General features: G+C 40.9%; 1 protein-coding gene across 2 annotated transcripts in view; it reads right to left on the bottom strand.

Annotated features, from left to right (window-relative positions):
* The window catches only part of ACO1 (aconitase 1), a 47,982-nt gene that overhangs the window by 25,993 nt on the left and 1,771 nt on the right, over nucleotides 1-20,218 (bottom strand). The window contains exons 1-8 of one of the 2 annotated variants that reach the window (XM_069962082.1): nucleotides 14,333-14,434; nucleotides 6,936-7,058; nucleotides 4,848-5,016; nucleotides 3,416-3,553; nucleotides 2,650-2,719; nucleotides 2,030-2,213; nucleotides 547-686; nucleotides 178-349 (exon numbers count right to left, since the gene is read on the bottom strand). In XM_069962082.1, coding sequence (XP_069818183.1) covers nucleotides 178-349; nucleotides 547-686; nucleotides 2,030-2,213; nucleotides 2,650-2,719; nucleotides 3,416-3,553; nucleotides 4,848-5,016; nucleotides 6,936-7,032 — 970 coding nt within the window. In that variant the 5' untranslated portion in view covers nucleotides 7,033-7,058; nucleotides 14,333-14,434. Of the gene's footprint in view, nucleotides 1-177; nucleotides 350-546; nucleotides 687-2,029; nucleotides 2,214-2,649; nucleotides 2,720-3,415; nucleotides 3,554-4,847; nucleotides 5,017-6,935; nucleotides 7,059-14,332; nucleotides 14,435-20,218 lie in introns of those variants that run through there. The other variant, XM_069962080.1, reaches the window with a different exon arrangement.

Here is a 20,218-nt window from a genome sequence, read left to right as displayed (position 1 = left end):
GGTCAGAAATGTAATTTATAGGATTACTAGGTATACAGCTCTTTCACACGGCAGAAATCAAGGGTGGCATTCATTAGATCATGGCATGTGGCCAAAAGTCAGGACTGAAAACTGTATGGCTTCTCTGCTGCTAAACCACAAAAACTTTCTTATACCATAGTAAAGAGTTGCTCTTACCGGTTTGATGTAGATACTGAACACTGACCAGATCAACAGGGAAAAATGCTGCTGTGGCTCCATACTCAGGACACATGTTGGCAATAGTGGCACGATCAGCAATAGAGAGTTGTGCCACTCCGGAGCCAAAAAATTCTACAAATTTTCCAACAACCCCAACTTGGCGGAGGTGCTGCAGTAAATGAAACAAAAACCACACACATTAGGCCTTTCTACGGCTTCTGAAACAGCTGACATTCAGAGAGTCTTTCACACCAAGAAGAAAATGCTTGAAAAGTTGCACCTTGGGGATGTTGCAATTAATTTGTATTTTATTTGTTCATTTGTTTATTTTACCAAATAGGCCAGATAAGTAGAAAAAAATTATACCTTAGTCACTGTAAGCACAATGTCTGTAGAGGTCACTAGATGGTGAGGGGTCCCAATCAATTTGTATCCAATGACTTCGGGTAGCACCATACTGATTGGTTGGCCCAGCATGACCGCCTCAGCTTCAATGCCACCGACACCTGATATAACAAACACACACATATAGCGTAGCAGAATTTAATAAATGCCAATGAATAGTAAACTAAGAAGCTTACATTCAAGATGGCCTTGCTTGGTGCCAAAAAAAAAAAAAAAAAAATGGGTATGTGACGTAGCTGAAAGACCTGAAGGTGGCTGTAAATGGTACCTAGAGTGGCCATACACGGAACAGTGACAAGTGAGAATACTTTATTATTTTCCTGCATCTCCCTGCATTCCTCCCTTTTTACAATTTCACAGGACTTCTCCTTTAAGTATTTTATCCCTTCAATAGTGCTCAGCCTCTCAGAAGAGTCATTGTTGTCGACATGCTGCCCTGGTTGCTTTAAGATTTTAGCAAGGCTGGTCATCCCATCTATCTAGTGTGTTTATGGGTTAATGTTCCATTTTTTCCCAACGGCAGATCTTGGGGGAAGATCATATTGTTTCTCTGATGCATCCATGCACATTTTACTTCATACTGTCTGTTACATTTGTTTAAACTGGCCATCCATGACAGTCATCTTTCTCAAATCCCAACTGGACACAACAGTTTAGTGTGTATGGGCAACCTTAAAGGTAAATGTACGCTACACTGATATGCAACAGGTCTTTACACTGAAATTCACATGGTAAATCCACAGATTACAGTACCATGAAAGTACCATATAAATATACAGTTTGGGATATACTCGGAGTATAAGACAGCAGCAAGATCTAAGTGGCAGGAAAGGATGTACAGTAACACTGGTATGATACAAGGGCGGCCAGACGGGTGAAAGGGGTGTTTTTTTTTCTGGGCACAGCGCCACTCTACTGTATCTCTTTTTTTCCATACCCCGGACACCTGCAGCTTTCTCTGCCCTTCATACAGTCGACGCATACAGCAGAGACGCACCCATTTTTTAGCTCCCCCCGCTGTATGCGACAATCACAGATTCTCCAGTCCGGTTCCTAAGTTTTTCAGCACCCGCCCTATAAGAAAACACCCAGTGTATAAGACGACCCCTGACTTTTGAAAAGTTTTTCCTGGGTTAAAAAGTAGTCTTATACACAGGAAAATACTGTAAATGTAATTTTTTAAACAGGAAAATACTGTAAATGTAATTTTTTAAACTTCGTGTACACAAGTGAAAATGTTCCCAACAGAAATTGACCTGTGGTGCAGTCTTTAAAATCAGCAATGTGTCCATTCAAGTCCCAGATTTCCCTAATAAAATCAATGAGGAAGGCGTCTGCAGCCTTTCCACAGCAAATCCACATGAATTTACGTGCAGATTTACAAAAGCAAATCAGCCCAGTGTTCTTTTACTCTTTAGGTTTATAAACAAAAGGTTAAACTTACCCCACCCAAGAACTCCAAGACCATCGATCATAGTGGTGTGCGAGTCTGTCCCAACAAGGCTATCAGGATAGTAGAAGCCATCCTGGTCAAAAACTACTCTAGCCAAATACTCCAGATTGACCTGATGAATGATGCCAGAGCCTGGCGGGATGATTCTCATATTCTGAAAGGCCTGTGATCCCCACTGGAATAAAAATCATATTTTTATTACATTTTACAAATACAGTGGTACTGCTTCTCTATTCTAGCCTGTTGTACTACACTATTGCATTATGGGGATCTGCAGCTCCATTCTGTTTTTCAGGTTAATGCACTTACTGTACATTATACACCACATGCTGATTGCTATACTGTACAGTAACTTATAATATCACATATTCAGCTGTTTCATGTGTTTTACATGTTATTCAGGATAAAAAAAATCATTATTTTGGGGTGTGGAACCAATTTTCTGCATTTCATAGATTTCTTATGGGAAAATTTGCTTTGGTTTAAGAGTGATTTGGATTACAAGCATGGTCCTGGAACGAATTATGCTCGTAATCCAAGGCACCACTGTATGATTGTACAGTCTTAAAATACAGCAAGCTAAAAATACTGTATCAGTACTACATACTCACTTTTAGAAACTCAAATCGTTCTCTGTTTCTTTCAAATTCCAAATCCTGATTTTTTTGTAAGCTGTCTTCCCTAAAATATAGGACATAAGAAGGAGGAGATGTGCAGATAAAAGCAACATTTATTTTTCTGAAGTTGACATTTTGGCTAGGCATGCAAAAGAGGATGTTCTGTAGATGGCTCCTCTTCAAGCGTCCGTCACCTATGCTTCTGAGCAGGTCTTGCATGCACCCAGACTTGCGCAGTGAAAGAATCTGTAAGGCTTTTTTGCAGATTTCCATGCACTAGGAACTCAATTTTTTTAAAGGGGTTGTCCTAAAGGATCTACATTTCCCCCCAGAAAGTTGGATGTAGCCCTAGGGAGTCAGCTATAAGCTGTATCCATGTTTTCCTGGAAGCCCTAGGGCTGCATCCAACTTCTCCAGCCCCTGGGAGTAAAATGTTGAGTGTTTGGGTGAACCCAAATGTTCATTAAGTTCACTCATCACTAGTTCTCACCCATGTTAGTACAGCTCACCCCCTTCAAGTGATGAGATTACAAGACATAGGCAATCCCTTTAAGCAATCTAGCATGTTGGCCAAATCACTTTGTGCACATTTTTTGTTTTATAGTCACATTTGTTGAGTTGCAGATGAAAGGATAGCTTTGCAGATTTCTAGCATCATGGAGAGTGTAAATATTTTGTGCTCACAGAGTCAGGCATGTATTCAATTCATGCAGAAAGTTAGCAAAGCATGCAAATGAGACCTTTTTAGGAACCGTCTCACCTCCTGTTGAAATCAACTTGTATGGAATGGTCGATCACCAAGTCTGCCGGGCAAACAGGGTTAATTTTCTCTGGATCTCCTCCTAATCGTTTTACTGCATCCCGCATTGCTGCAAAATCCACCACTGCAGGGACACCTCTGAAAATAAATATGTGCATAAAATTATGAGCTGACAAAGAATTATCAGGTTTTAATATAAATTGCAATGTAGAGATGATGAAGAATTCAGAAGTCAGACTGCCTGATGGAACCTTCACAGGGAGCAAAGTTTTCAAAAATAGTAGAATTTGAGCCCATGAAGCTCTTATTTTAGCCAAATGGCTAATGATATACAGTTCTACAGCACTTCTGAATGGAACTATCACTGTAGACACTACAGCAATTATGCACTGCTGCCACATGACTTAAGGCCCTATTACACGGGCTGATCAGGAGGAGCAGGCGAGCGCTGACCTGTCAGATCAGCGCCTGCTTGTTCCTCGTTCCCCACTTCCACTTGCTCCTTGTTTCCAGCGCGTAAGAGCAGGAGGGAGGGGGAGTATAGGAGATGCTGCCACGGGGCGCTTGCCTGCAGGCTGTCGTTATCGATGACTTTTTTTTTTTTTTTTTTAAACATGTTGAAAGACAAAGATCAGTTGACATTGTGCACTTTGGCTGATGGTTGCCTTTTAACACTAGCTATTACACCAAGCGATTATCGTCCGTAATTGCTTAGTGTAATAGGGCCTTAAGGCATTATGGCTGATTTTTCATCTGCAGATTCCTGTGTAATTGCAGGCAACAATAAAAAAATTGTTCGTGTGTCGTTGATCGTTCAAAATCATTGTTTACACTTTGTAAAACGTTTGCTGTAATTCCACATTCGCTCACTGATCGTTCAGTGTCATTTCAAATCGTTCTTTCTTTTGCTGGGATCATATGGAGTAAACGATTGTAGTAACAATCGTAACTAACGACTATCGTTTTTTGTAATATGGTGATTTTAGGTTAATGATAAACAATGGCAAATAAGATTGTTTATCATTAATTGCTAATTGTTAAAGATCGCATTGTCAAATAGGAACCTTACAGTGGTTTAACAAGTAAAAAAAGGACTCAAAAAGATTTATCTTCTGCCTCTTTACTAATGTTCATCAGGTAATTTGTGGTGTCACTATTCTTCTTACTAATAGCTTTATCAGCTGATTATAAAAGACTAGTTCTTTTCTGGCCCTTCACATGATCTGTGTGCAGGCTCTGCGAATCATACAGTGTCTTCTTTCAGTCTCCTTATGCTTTCCTCACATGAAGGGCTCCATAGAGACTGACTTTTTTCCCCACACAGAAGCAGCAGTAGGATTCCAAGAGTCAAAGTTAGTCAATGTGTGTGAATGCAATGAAACATTAGTATATATCGTATTTACTGAATGAATAAAAAAAGTCAAGGTATTACGTGAAGTCCTGCAGAATAACTCTGGCTGGACGGAATGGGACTTCCACATTTTCATACTGAGTGACTTTCCAGTTTAGGATATTATCAACATCTTTGCTTTTTACAAGAAATTCATCACAATTCCTGATGGCTGACTCCAGGAGGACTCTAATGGAGAATGGTAAACGGACTGAAAAGCAAAAAGAATAGTTTGGTCAAAATTACGTTCTGTTATGTCATAAGTTTACACTGGTGACGTCTGACCACAATAACAAAACAGTGGTCAGACCTCTTTGCCATCACTCAGAGGTTCATGTATAGACCAATATTGGCTCAGAAAGGTCTGATCACTAGAGTTCACCGATTGTGGCTGAAGACAGATGACGCCCTAAGGCTGCCTGGAAAACATGGATACAGCCATAGGCTGCATTCCTGTTTTCCCAGACTATCCTAGGCCTACATTCAAATTCTTTAGCCATCAGTGTTCAAATGCTGAACAATCAGACTTGAGCATACTTAAGATGCGCTTATCTCTACTGACAACAGAACAAATGCTCATGAAGTTTCAATTTAAATGGGCACCAACACAAAATAAAAGTATAAGATATTATATATATATATATATATATATATATATATATATATATATATATATATATATATATATATATATAACAAATCAAAAGTTTTATCGGTTGGGGTCCAAGTGTTACAACCTGGATTGATCAGTCATTACTTAGCGTGGCCTTTGCACTCGTTCTACAAGTCAGTCAAGGTCAGAACACTTAGACCCAGAAAGCTAAAATGTTGTGAATGTCAAAAACACTTTTTTTTTTTTTTGGGGGGGGGGGGGGGGGGTCGTGGCAACAAACACGTTAACTAAAGTCTTCTGACACGTCATTACGGCATAGCTCCAGTCCTCATTTATTTTATAGGGAATCTGCCAGCTCTATATGATGCTCAGAGCTGAAGACATGGGTGGATAGCTCATCAGTGATAAAACAAATCATACTGATCTAAAAGTGCATGACTGTTTGCCATATGAAAAAATCATGATTTACGTCCAAGCTCTCTGTCCTAAAGGAGGTGCTGAGCTGCAGCACGCACCCCTTACTCCCTCCCCCACCCCTTTATCACTTTGCAAACAGCCTTCAGATATCGGAGAGGGAAAATACACCAGATGATATACCAGTCTCTTAAAGGAGATGTCCAGCGTAAATTTTTATTAAAGTATTGTATTGCCCCCCAAAAGTTATACAAATTACTAATATATACTTATTACGGGAAATGCTTATAAAGTGCTTTTTCCCTGCACTTACTACTGCATCACGGTTTCACTTCCTGGATAACATGGTGATGTCACGACCCAACTCCCAGAGCTGTGCGGGCTGTGGCTGCTGGAGAGGATGATGGCAGGGGGACACTGAGGGACACAGGGCACTGGAGGGACACTGAGCATCCCCCTGCCATCATCATCTCCAGCAGCCACAGCCTGCACAGCTCTGGGAGTCGGATCGTGACATCACCATTTTATCCAGGAAGTGAAACCTTGATGCAGTAGTAAGTGCAGGGAAAAAAACACTTTATAAGCATTTCCCGTAATAAGTGTATATTGGAGATTTGTGGAGCAATAAAATACTTTAATAAAAATTTTCACCTGACTTCTCCTTTAACTGCAGCTCTGAGCATTATGTAAAGCAGACAGTGTTTACTTTCTTATTATGTCCCCCTGTTCATGGTTGGTTGACTGTACTTTTTATTGAGTTGTCAGATGGGTGACATTTTATTGCAAAGTGGTGTGAATATTAGGCTAGGGGGTTTCATTAGGAGCTTCCAATTTACACCCCCTGAACATAATTCATACCTCCTCAGACTCCTATTCACATTGCCCGAACCAAGCATTAACACCTCCTTAGTGCACAATTTTCTACCCATTTTGCAATCTTTAGTGAAAAGTACCATATTAAAAATACAGATATTTTTGCTCAGATTAGAGCTGGCACTGATGGGGTTAACTGCAGCCCCGGGGTAAAGGGACAGCACACAATATTAGAGTAAGTTGTACCTGTGATCAAGCCACTGAAAAACACTTGCAAAATAAGCACCTACCATATCTGGGGTCATTCAACTTATGAAGATTGAAGAACTTTTTGTTGGGATCTTCAGGGTTCAGTGGCTCCACTAGATGCTGAAAGGGGTTACTCATAATTCTTCCTTCACTTCCTTCCAGACCTAAAAAAAAAAAATAAAACAAGGAAAATTATCACATAGGTTTATCAGCATAATGCTTGGTATACTAACCTGGCAATTATTGGAACAGGTAGTGTGAACCCTGCTGCAGGACTGGCATACATGCAGTATGAAGATTTGGTTAAACACCAATATACACTGCAGGCAAAAAAAAAAAAAAAAAAAAATCTTTACAGCTGTGTGGCAAAATTTTTTACCCATGTAAAATCCAAGTCATGATTTCCCTTTCTTTCCAAGAATGTAAGTATAAAAGCAGGCATTTATATTAATCTTTTGGAAGAACAATTGCTTAATTTCTGTGTGGTTCCTTTATGTATGATGGAGCCCCTGCTCATAAAGCCAAGGCTGAGACAGTTTCTCAATGACCAGAACATTCTAATGTTAGAGACGCCAGGTAATTTCCCTGACCTTACCCAAAGAAAATGGCTGGAATTTATATAAAAAAAACAACAAAAAAAAACAAAAAAAAAAAACACACAAGGTTCAAAAAGAGGACCCTGCAACATTAATGAACTAAAGCAGACGCTGAAGACAATGTGGGTAACCATAGACTCCACATACTTCACCAGCTTTGCTGAACCCACACCTAAACAACCGCACATGGTGATAAAACGTAAAGATGACATGACAAAATACTAACCGTAATGAAATATCCACAATAATACACTTCATTGGTAAGATTATGTGGTCTCGAGAGGAGCCAAGGAGCGCTGTCGCTCCTCGTTCCCTGGGGTGAGTACAGGGGGGCCGCGGGGAGCTGCCGGGGTGATCGCTAGATCGTCCAGGCAGCCCAGAAGATAGCGGTGGTCTGCTGCTGCTGGCTCCTATTCCACGGAATGATGGCAGCAGATCGTTGCTTTATTAGTCGTTAGTCTTTCAACATGTTGAGAGACAAACGACTGGAACGATCAGCCATCATCGTTCATGTCGGCTGATCATTGCCTTCTATTACACAAGACGATCATTTTGTGTAATAGGGCCTTCAGCCTGTTTGGTTCTCCAGAGAAAAAATATAGTTTTCAAATTAATTGGTGTCAGATTTGTAACTTACTTCTATTAAAAAAAGAAATCATCTTCCAGTATTTATTAGCTGCTGTATGCCCTACATGAAGTGGTGTTTTTCTTTTGAGTCTGACAGAGCTCTCTGCTGCCACCTCTGTCCCTGACAGGAACTGTCCAGAGCAGTAGAAAATCCCCATAGGAAACCTATATTGCTCTGGACAGTTCCTATCATGTACAGAGGTAGCAGCAGACAGGTATCACTGTCATAGAATGGAAAGAATAGACCACTTCCTGCATGACATACAGCAGATGACATGTACTGGAAAGCTTGAAATTTTAGAATTTAAAAATCTTCTGACAACTGTTTCAAAACTATAATTTACTCCTTCTGGAGTACCCCTTTAATTCTTTATCTTCATTTTACCACCCGGATAGGACTATGAGAACTGTCAGCCATAGAATATTGCTTCTCAGGGATGTAATGAGTGAACACAAAATGTTATAGCAATCATAGATCTAAAAGAACCCTACAAAGAGTCTACTGTATGAGTAACAATCTTGTTCCAAAAGGTGAAGGGTAAACAAGAAAAAGGCTTGCTCAGCAAAAACCTTTGTTTCAAGTCCAACATGTAGAAAGCTAATCTGAGAAACAAGGCCAAAGTTCACAGCAGCAGATTTGTATTCTTCTGAGAAATGCTATGCTGCAGAGGGCAAATGAGCGTCACAAAAATTATTATTTTTTAACCATGTTTTCTAACTCTGGTCAGTGTATTGCCATACTTAACACTTCATGTTGGGAAAGAAAAAAAAAACAAAACCCAATCAAATAAGTTAAAAAAAACAAACAAACAAAAAAAAAAAACTTACCCACCATCCACTGTACTGTCAGTGCCCTAACTCACTTTCTTGTGCCGATACCAAGCAGTACTGAGCAGCCGGATCCTGGTGTGCATTATGTGAACAGCAAAGGAGAGTACAGTTGTTGTGTTTTTTTTTGTTTTTTGTTTTTTTAGCCCATCAGGAGCATTATTTATTTAAAAAAAATTAAAAAAGTTGTCAGAATGCCCCTTAAAAACCTCAAGAACAGGTGAAGTGAATTGGACAGATTATCTTGTAACTGGGGGCTGTATCATACATTGACAAAAAACATGTGGCGTGGCCTTCTGCCATGTCTGGTTTACCATAATTTATACCAAAATTCATAGCAAAAATCTACACTAGCTCCAGAACACATGGGCAGGGATTTAGATAAGACCTACGCACAGATGTGCCATTTTTGATAACTCTCTCCCCCCCCCCCCCAAGCTTCCTTTTATTGGGAAGCAATATATAAGGTGGCAACTAAACAGTCGGGCAGCTCTTGACACTTGGTGATCAGTTTATTGGACACTTCTAACAGACCCTCCAAAGTGGAGATAGCCTTTAACAGGTTGTCCATAGTGCAAACCCCTGCCAGAAGGTCAAAGGTCTTCTACCAGCATGGGACAATGACTGCTGCAAGGACTGGTAATAAAAAAGGGTTGGGCGTCCATGCCATGAACTGGGTGTTTATGCGGTCCTCCAGTACTCAGCAATAGTATAAACCACAAGTAATCCCCTAAAGGCCCTATTACACAAAATGATTATCGGCCGTTACAGCCAATAATCGGCTTGTGTAATAGAAGGCAACGATCAGCCGACATTAACGATTTCGGCTGATCGTTGCAGTCGTTTGTCTTTTAACATGTTGAAAGACAAACGACTAATATAGCAACGATCCGCTGCCGTCTCTCCGTGGAATAGGAGACCGCTGCTCTCTGCTATGGGCTACCCGGACAATCTAGCGATCACCCAGGCGGCCCCCTGCAGCCCCCTGCAGCCCCCCTATACTCAGGGTATGAGGAGCAACAGCAATGACAGCGTTCGTTTGCTCCTCTCAGTCGCCCCATGTAATAGGGGCCTAAGCCAGCTAAACATGAGCATCTGAAAATCGACAATGTGAGGTCACAGATCATGTAGCTTCTCACAAGGAACAATACAGTTTTATGTAACAATGTCCTATAGAGATAGACGTGTGATAAGTCTGAAAAACAATAAAAAAAAAAAAACAACACTAGGCCAGTGACTCAGCAGAAAGCCTGGCAATGTGTGACTACCCATCCCCCTTCCCTATCCCAGAGCTAGAGCCAGCCCAGCAGAGAACTTTGTCTCAGCAAATCCACTGTATCAAAGGTGAAGTCTCAGTTCCCAAATACAGTATATTCTATAGAAAATCAGTACAGTGCCAGAAGAGATCTGAAACTGTGCTAAAGGGCGGCATAAACCTCAGCTCTCTTCTATGATGCTATGGTAGAGGACCCAGCAGGAAGGGCCATCAGCAGACTGGGGGCTATACTAGGAGCTGTAGCGGCTGTGTTCAGGTGTCTCTGATCGGTCATTCTTCACAGGATCCTGCCACACACCTGGCCCAGTGGATCCACATTGTAATTCAATGGGGTAAGGCTAGGTTCACACTGCGTTTTCAGCATCCGTTTAACGCATCCGTTTTTTGCAAAAAAAACGCATGAAAAACGGATTGCAAAAAACGGATTCATTTGTGTGCATCCGTTTTTCCATTGACTTCCATTATAAAAAAAAAACGGATCCGTTTTTTTTGACGGATCAAAACGGACCAAAAAACGTTGCTGACCCTATTTTTCTGGACGTTAAAAAAAACGGATCCGTTAAACGGATGCTGAAAACGCAGTGTGAACCTAGCCTAATATGTGAATTTTTAATGTGGAGGCTTCAGCAACTCTAAACATAGTGGGGGATCTTCAAATCCACAACGCATTCACTATTCCACATGGATTGTTTCTGGTGCATGTGAATGGGGTATGTAATATCCCAACAACTTACTGAGGATATGGATTCTGTCAAGCATTGGGCTCTTAATCTGTGATGTAAACCTGAGACAACACAGAATATGGCCTAACAATTGCCACAAGCGAAGTGAAGGGGGGGGGGGGATTGCTGTCCTGTGTAAAAGACCCAGTGATCAGCTGACCAACATGTAGCTTGGTGGCCGATCAAAAGGACCCTGCGGCTCTAAAAACTATTTTTGGTTGGCGGCACATCTCCCTGTGTGAATGTGTCGCCCCTTACTGCTGCCACTCAACAGAAGTGGCCATTATATAAAGGAAAACTATGGGTATGTTCACACAACGTAAAAGTCACAGCAAAAAATTAAGTGCCCTATTGAAGTGAATGGAAAATTGTCCATCAGTGTACACACCGTATTGAATAACAGCCATATAATATTCACCATGCCCTTTATTTACAGCTGTAATTTTGTAAAATAAGGTCGTAATTTACCTCGAAATGACAGCCATCCAAGAAATATCCTTTACATTTACTTTAATGAAGTTATATTTAAATTTAGTATAACTTTATGTAAAGGGGTTATCCAGCGCTACAAAAACATGGCCACTTTCCTCCTACTGTTTTCTCCAGTTTGGGTGGGGTTTTGAAACTCAGTTCAATTGAAGTAAATGGAGCTTAATTGCAAACCGCACCTAAACTGGAGACAACAGTAGGGGGAAAAGTGGCCATGTTTTTGTAGCGCTGGATAACCCCTTTAAGCAATGTATTAGCAAAAGTCTTTGGAGTTCCCCTTTAAGTGCTGCAATGGGATCATATTCCGTTTTATTAGTTGTAATGGTGGCATGTATCCCTAGCCCTAATTGCACCTCTCAAAAAATGGTTACACTATGCAATGCTTACTGCAGACTGCTCTCAGCATAACCCAGTAGGATTAGCCTTGTCTGGAGGATTCCTTTAAGAAAGCTGTGTGTTTAAGTACACTACAGGAAAAAAAACAAAGGGAAAGTTTGGATTGTATGTTCCTCTTTAAGCTGCAAAATATCCTTTAGGGTATAAACCCACACACCGTATATGCAGCAGATATGCAACAAATACGCAGCAGATTTGTTGGTACAGATTTGATGCTGTGTTCAGTTATTTAGATCTAATCTGCTGCGATTTTGCTGCGATTTTGCTGCGAGTTTGCTGCGTATCGCAGCAGTAAATACGCTGCATATACGGTGTGTGGGTTTATACCCTTAGAGTAGAAGCAGATCCTAGAAAGGTGAAGACAGATCAGCCAGGATATTAGTCACACACAAGCTTACCACCACATATATTGTTCCTTATTATGTTCCCTAAGCTTCTCAATCACCCATAGCACTTTTACATAATGCATGAAGCACAATCTCCTACCTTACATCAATCCCCACTCCACAGGAAAGGACTGGGTTACAGACATATCCCTTGTGGCCCCCTCCTGCTCCTGTCACTAGGGGCCATGGTTTCATGTATTCTGGGATGACACTACTTCTGCTCTCTCTGTTCATGGACGGCCATGAATGACACCAATATTCCCCTGACAGGTATGGTGGACAGTGTCTACATTTGTCTGCCTTCGTATCCCATAGTAAATTTAGTAATACACCAATACATAGGATAGCCAGACATTGGAAAGCACAAGGATAGTACTTTCTAATATAGCCAAAAATAGCTCTTCAGCTGTATTATACACTTAGCATCATATACTGTATGCTGGACTTGGGTTATGTGCCCAGTGCCAAAAAGGAAACAAAACAATGGTGGGCGATCCAATCACTTCAGGAGCAAATGGTAAAGTCATCTCTCTAGCTGCTGTACCCTAGATGAGTAATGCCACAATATCTGGATCTCCTGTCTTTCCGTTACTAAAGACATAACATGGATGCTAAATTGCATTAGAGGTGGCTTAAACTGCCCTTAGGCTATGATCACACTGATTTTTGGCTTTATTTTGCGGTGTAAGGCTTCATTTTACCAAATAAAAAAAACCCATCAGTTGACATGCAGTACAAGTGACTTCTTTTGGGCAGTTTTGGGATGTTTTCTCACAAGTTTTTGGGCCATTTACATAAAATTAAAAACAAAAACACAAAAAAAAAAAAAACAGCCGGTTTGTAAACTGCTTATTAGCATTTGTGTTGTTGCCCATACAAAAAAAACCTGATAAACAACTTAATAGGCACTGTCAAAAGTTTTGATCAGTCTAGGTCTGAATGTTCAGATCACCACTGATGAGGAGAATGAGCTGGGAGAAGCCTGCGTGTCACGCATTCACTCCTGGTGTAATAGACTCGAGTATACCCTCAAGCCAGACTATACCTGGGGTTAAAGTGGCCTAGGCTAGATTTTTTCATGTGCAAGCATGAAAAAAAGTTCACATCACCTGTCAGTAGTTTAAATGTTATGGCTGAATGACGGGTGAGCAGTCCTCACAATATCTACTCTCAGTGCTGCCAAACATCTCCTTATAGCTCATCTTTCTGCACACCTGCAAGAGGCACATGAATGAAAATTCCATTATTATCCATGTATTATTACTAGAGATGAAAACAACAGCCTATGGCTGTATCCATATTTTCCAGGACTACCTAGGACTGCATCCAACTTCTGCAGCTACCAGTATTCAAATGCTCAATTTATACTCATCTCTAACTATTAGGGCGGGTTCACACTTTGGAATTCGCGCCGACAATGTCCGCGGAATTCCGTCAGCACGGGCACGCGCTTTTCCGCCGGCTCCATAGACACCATTCTATGGGCCGGCGTATTCTGCGATCCGCTAAAAGTAGTGACATGACACTTCTTTCAGCGTAGAGCGGAATACGCCGGCCCATAGATTGGTGTCTATGGGGCCGGCGGAAAGGCGCCCAGATGTGCGGGCGGACAGCTGACGGAATTCCGTGGACATTGTGTGAACCCGCCCTTACTAAATAAAGGTAATTGAACCAAGTACTAAAAAAAAGATTATTAACAACAAAGATTCTTACTGCCATAAAGACAAAAAAAATAAAAACCTGGATGGCCCTGCAAGAGTTATACTGTAAGCCCATTGAAGAGTGGTCTTCTACACAGTATTCAAGGCTTTTTCTACAAAGACGTCAAAGAGAAAAAGTAGTAAAAAAAAAAAAGTCACAAAACAGGAATGGTAGCATAAATAAATAAAAACGTAGCGCAAGACTACGGGAATCTCAGTTGCATGCTTGTCACTTTCAAATGATTATATATACATACATATATACATACACACACACAATCACAAAGAATTGCTATAGATAAACTCTTGGGATAGTTTGCTTAGTAATTCTAGCTGAAATATACTTTCTATACTTGCTGCATTTGTATATAATGTAGGGAGACTCTCTCACAGCTCATATTCAGCTACAGATACTCACAGGACAGAAGTAGCTGGCCTTCAGATGCCACTCATCAGGACAGTACGGGCCACCATTCACTCCAGGCAACTGTATGGGTGGGAAGACTTTGACAAGTGACAATGCAGCCAGCTCCACCCTGGAGCCACATCCACGCCTCTCCATACATAGTGCAGATAGGTTAACCTGACTGCCTCTATGGTAAGGGAGAAGGGTGGGGGGGATTAGCTGTTTATCCAGTGTGCATGACTTCTCTAGCCTTCCCAGGGCCCTCCCACCAGCTCTCCGTGTGTGACAGATAAGCAGACAAGCCCTCCTCACAAGTCACAAGTAAACTCAACAAGCTACTTAGTAAGGAGTCTAATACACTTCACATGTGCGACATACATCAAAGAATGTATCAGATAATAAAGAAAGCACATGACCAGAAGTATGCTACAATAGCTACTAGACCCAGCTGCTAATGTTTCAGGAAGTTATGGTACTTTTACACGGAGCGATTAATCACCCGATCGCACGATTAACAATTTCGAATAAACAATGTGTTTTTCATAACGATAAGCGTTTAGACGGAATGATATATCGTACAGAAAAATCGTTTTGCGATCGCTTAAGCCTCTCACACACATAGGTTAAATCGGTGAAAGACTGTTTACACAGAATGACCTGTGAATTTTTCGCAAACAACCAACGACGATTTAAGAACTTGTGGAAAGGTCAAAATTAACGATTATCGCTCAAATGCGATTGTTATCGCACAAATTCGACCGATAATTGTTCCGTGTAAAACCACCATTAAACGGACTACAAAAACGCAGTCCTACCCAAGCCTAACTTCTTCATGAAATTTGTGAAGAGTTTGCAAACTTTTTTTGTACAAATTTTTCACCTGCTCCAAAAACATACTGATAGTGTAAGCCCCAATGTGGCACAGGGACCAATGTGAGAGATGACAATGTATGTACATTATTGCAGAACATTATAATTATATATATATATATATATATATATATATATATATATATATATATATATATATATATATACACACACATATACATATATATATGTCACACAGTTGGCATGTGTGCTATGTTATGTTATTCATTATTCATGTTATGTTACTGGGGGTAATTTATAATTCCTTGCCAAGTGAAACTCAGTTTGTACAACATGCGCAAGCAGGGGGGCTATGCAACAAAAAAAAAAAAAGTTTTAGTAGCGAACTGCTGGTGAAGGGAATAATACCCCCCTTTGGTATTCCAAACATTATATACAAAATCCTTTTTTGACATTGGGTAACGTATAGGCAGAGTGGGATACCTCACGACACCTGCATATGAAGGAGGCCTAGGGGTATTGTTATGCATGGCAGGTTTATTCATCTGAATAATGCTGCGTTACACGGAGCGATAATTCACCCGATCGTACAATTAACGATTTCGAAGTAACAATTTTTTTTTATAACGATCAGCGATTAGACAGAACGATATATCATATGGAAAAATCGTTTTGCGATCACTTAAGCCTATCTCGCACATAGGTTAATTGGTGAACGACTGTTTACACGGAACAATCTGCGAATTTTTTGCGGACGATTTAAGAACATGTTGTAAGCTCAAAATGAACGATTTCTCGCTCGTCGTTTGATCGTTCGCTGCATTTACACGTATGATCGTTCGAATTCGATCGTTATCGTGCAAATTCGAACGATAATCGTTCCATGTAAATGCAGCATAAGGGTATAAACCCACACACCGTATACGCAGCATATTTACTGCTGCCATACGCAGCAAATTAGATCTAAATAACTGAACACAGCATCAAATCTAAACCATCAAATCTGCTGCGTATTTGTTGCGTATCTGCTGCGTATACGGTGTGTGGATTTGTAACCTTAGGGTACAAATCCACACACCGTATACGCAGCAGATTAGATGCTGTGTTCAGTTATTTAGATCTAATCTGCTGCGTATCTGCTGCGTATCGCAACAGTAAATACGCAGCGTATATGCCGTGTGAGTTTATACCCTAATACTGAGAAACTCATGTGCTTCTGAGGAACCTATGTAGTTAATGGAATTGATCTGCAGTCCCAGAAATGTCTGCAATCTGCCATGTGTAAATATATTCTGACAAGCCACTGTATACAGGAAAATATATGCTAAAACAAGAGCTACAGCATCCAATAATATTGTATCAAGCTTAGTCACCGAAACTCAATAATGTGTTTGCAAACAAAAGCAAAATGATTATCGAGCAATTTAGAAGCCGAGCAAACAAAGCCAGGCTCTGGGTTGTTACCCAGCTAGCTATAGGATTACCATTAGGCCAAGGTGTACCAGATGTGCTGCTGAGTGCTTTCCTTTATTAGGCTGGGTTCACAATACGTATATTTCAGTCAGTATTGTGGTCCTCATATTGCAACCAAAACCAGGAGTGGATTGAAAACGCAGAAAGGATCTGTTCACACAATGTTGAAATTGAGTGGATGGCCGCCATTTAATGGCAAATATTTGCTGTTATTTTAAAACAACGGCTGTTATATTGAAATAATGGCCATTATTTACTGTTATACGGCTGCCATCCACTCAATTTTTAACATTGTGTGAACAGATCCTTTCTGTGTTTTTAATCCACTCCTGGTTTTGGTTGCAATATGAGGACCACAATACTGACTGAAATATACGTATTGTGAACCCAGCCTTAGGGTGCGTGCACACTACGGAATTGCCGCGTATAACCATGTCAATTCTTTCGACAGAACGCGGAATGCACCCGTGCACAGAATAGTGTCTATGGCACGGGCGGAAATGCGCGCCGCCGCGAGCGGGGACGAGTGGCGGAATACGCCACGGGTTATATGCGGCAATTCCGTAGTGTGCACGCACCCGAAGGCTGGGTTCACACTACGTATATTTCAGTCAGTATTGTGGTCCTCATATTGCAACCAAAACCAGGAGTGGATTGAAAACACAGAAAGGATCTGTTCACACAATGGTGAAATTGAGTGGATAGCCGCCATTTAATGGCAAATATTTGCTGTTATTTTAGAACAACGGCTGTTGTATTGAAATAATGGCAGTTATTTACTGTTATATGGCGGCCATCCACTCAATTTCAACATTGTGTGAACAGAGCCTTTCTGTTTTTAATCCACTCCTGGTTTTGGTTGCAATACTGACTGAAATATACTGACTGAAATATACATATACTGACTGAAATATACGTAGTGTGAACGCAGCCTTAGGCTGGGTTCACACACTGTATACTTCAGGCAGTATTTGGTCCTCAAGTCAGGTCCTCATAGCAACCAAAACCAGGAGTGGATTGAAAACACAGAAAGGCTCTGTTCACACAATGTTGAAATTGAGTGGATGGCCGTCATATAACGGTAAATAACTGCCATTATTTCAATATAACAGCCGTTGTTTTAAAATAACAGCAAAAATTTGCCATTAAATGACGGCCATCCACTCAATTACAACATTATGTGAACATAGCCTTTCTGTGTTTTCAATCCACTCCTGGTTTTGGTTGCTATACAGCCTCACAAATACAGCCTCAAATATACATAGTGTGAACCCAGCCTTATGCTGAAACAGTAAAGTGGTTAAGGGGAGGGAAAAGTAGAGTGGCTTTAAGCAATGCTGTAGTGCAGGGATGGGGAACCTTTAACCCCTCCAGCTGTAGCAAAACTACAATTCCCATTATGCACAGACAGCTAAAAACAAGCTGTGGCTGTCCAGACATGATGTGTATTGTAGTTGTACAACAGCTGGAGGGCTAAAGGTTCCCATAACTGCTATAGTGCCTGTGTGGTTCAGTGCGGGGCAGGGTGGGGAGAAGGCATGCTGCTGTAATGCTTTGCAGTCTACAAAGCATACATTACCTATTATAGTAGAAAAAAAAAACAAAAAAAAAACTGTTTTTATCATTTAGTTTAGCCATGGCTGGACAAAGCCCAGTAGGCAGAGAGACTAGAAAAACTGCCCAGATGACTGGATTATATTCTCATGTTTCATACACTAGAGGGTCAGTTGATTTCACCTAGTACAGAATACATGGTGCTGGGCCCTGTCATTATAGGGCCCAATTCACAATCTAATGTCAGCCAAAGCGTTTCTCAGATATTCAAGGAACATGTGATCACCTAAAAATGTGACAGATTTATCACAGCCTAAATGATGAATCTGGCATATCTTTAGACTGCCGCAGCACACTGACTGGCTGAGAGGGATGTCCAGCCGGGAACCCCCAAAGCAAGCTGAAGCATGGAGCAGGTACAGTATGCTCTGGCTGGTGGGGGTTAACGGGCCTGTCACTTACATAATCCAGTGGGATGTCAATCCCACTGCTAGTATGTCTGGCCATAGATCCGCTGTGAATTTCGCTATGAATTTGCAGCGTGAAATCCGCTGTGGATCCGACGTGTGTGTTTGTAGCCTAAAGACACATCTAAAGGGCAATCAGTCCACCTGAGCTAGAATATTGTACCAACAGCAGTCATTGCACTGGCAGGTGACCAAACAGCTAAATGATGGACGTAATTTTAAACTGAAAATGATGGGTGTCGTTTTAAGGGTGCGTTCACGTGTACAGGATCTGCAGTGGATCTGCAGCATATTTGATGCTGTGTTCAGTTTTTTTTAGATAAAATCAGCTGCGGATCCGCACCATCAATTCAGCTGCGATACGGTATGTGTGAAGCTACCCTAAAACATAAAAACATTGTGTGAACACAGACTAAAGGTGGCCATACACCTTCAATAACAGTCAGTGAACAGTTCTCTCTCTAGTTACCTGGGTCTATTACACACAAAGCAGGGGTGTAAACCAATAAGCCTAACTCTAAATCTAGAGCACACAAAAAATAGCTTGTTAAGCCTAAAACAATAATATACACAGTCAAAAACAAAAGAAAAACATAATATATACACCCTAAACTATTCCAAAACATAAATGCCCACTATAAAAACACATACACAAGCACAAGAATAGGTACTCCAGTATACACAGCCTGACTCCGTACAGAAGAATACAGAAGTGGCCATTCCCATTGTACAGCAATGGAATCTTTTCAGCAGTTTTCTCAATAATCACCACCACCTACTGGGTCACTGACTGTGGATGTGTCCTGTAGTTTAGCTTACTAGTGGAGCATGTTCAGTTGTAACACTAGGAATTATAGTTGTATAAGCCATTTGTCTATGATGCAGCAGAAGATGGGAACTGGGAAAGAATGTGAGGGGGTACAATATGACTGTATGAGAAAGTGGAGATTAGAAACATAGAAGTTTGTTGGCAGAAAAAGCCCACTTGGTCTATCTAGTCTGCCCTTTTAGTATTTCCCTCCTTATTATCTTAGGATAGATATGTGTTTATCTTATGTTTATCAGGCATGTTGAAATTCTGTTATTGTAGATTTACCTACCACATCTGCTGGAAGTTTGTTCCAAGTATCTACTACTCTTTCAGTAAAGTAATATTTTCTCACATTCCTTCTGATCTTTCCCCCAACTAACCTCTCACTGTGTCCTCTTGTTCTTGAGTTCATTTTTTTTTTTTTTAACTAAAAACACTTCCCTCCTGAACCTTTTTTAGTCCTTTAACATGCTTAAAGTGACTCTGTACCCACAGTCTGACCCCCCAAAACCACTTGTACCTTCGGATAGCTGCTTTTAATCCAAGATCCTTGGGTCCGTTCGGCAGGTGATGCAGTTATTGTCCTAAAAAAACAACTTTTAAACCTGCAGCCCTGTGTCAAATTGGCATGGCCTAGAGTGTGTGTGCCCTAACCTTGCACTGCCTCTCCGTCCCTCCTCATCATTAGGAATGCTCCTTATGCTGGGTTTACACGGAGCGATTATCGTTTGAATTTGCACGATAACGATCAAATTCGAACGA

Source organism: Dendropsophus ebraccatus, chromosome 3 (genome assembly GCF_027789765.1).
Source record: "Dendropsophus ebraccatus isolate aDenEbr1 chromosome 3, aDenEbr1.pat, whole genome shotgun sequence".
In the NCBI taxonomy this organism is placed as follows: domain Eukaryota; kingdom Metazoa; phylum Chordata; class Amphibia; order Anura; family Hylidae; genus Dendropsophus; species Dendropsophus ebraccatus.
This window is presented reverse-complemented; position numbering and strand designations above follow the sequence as displayed.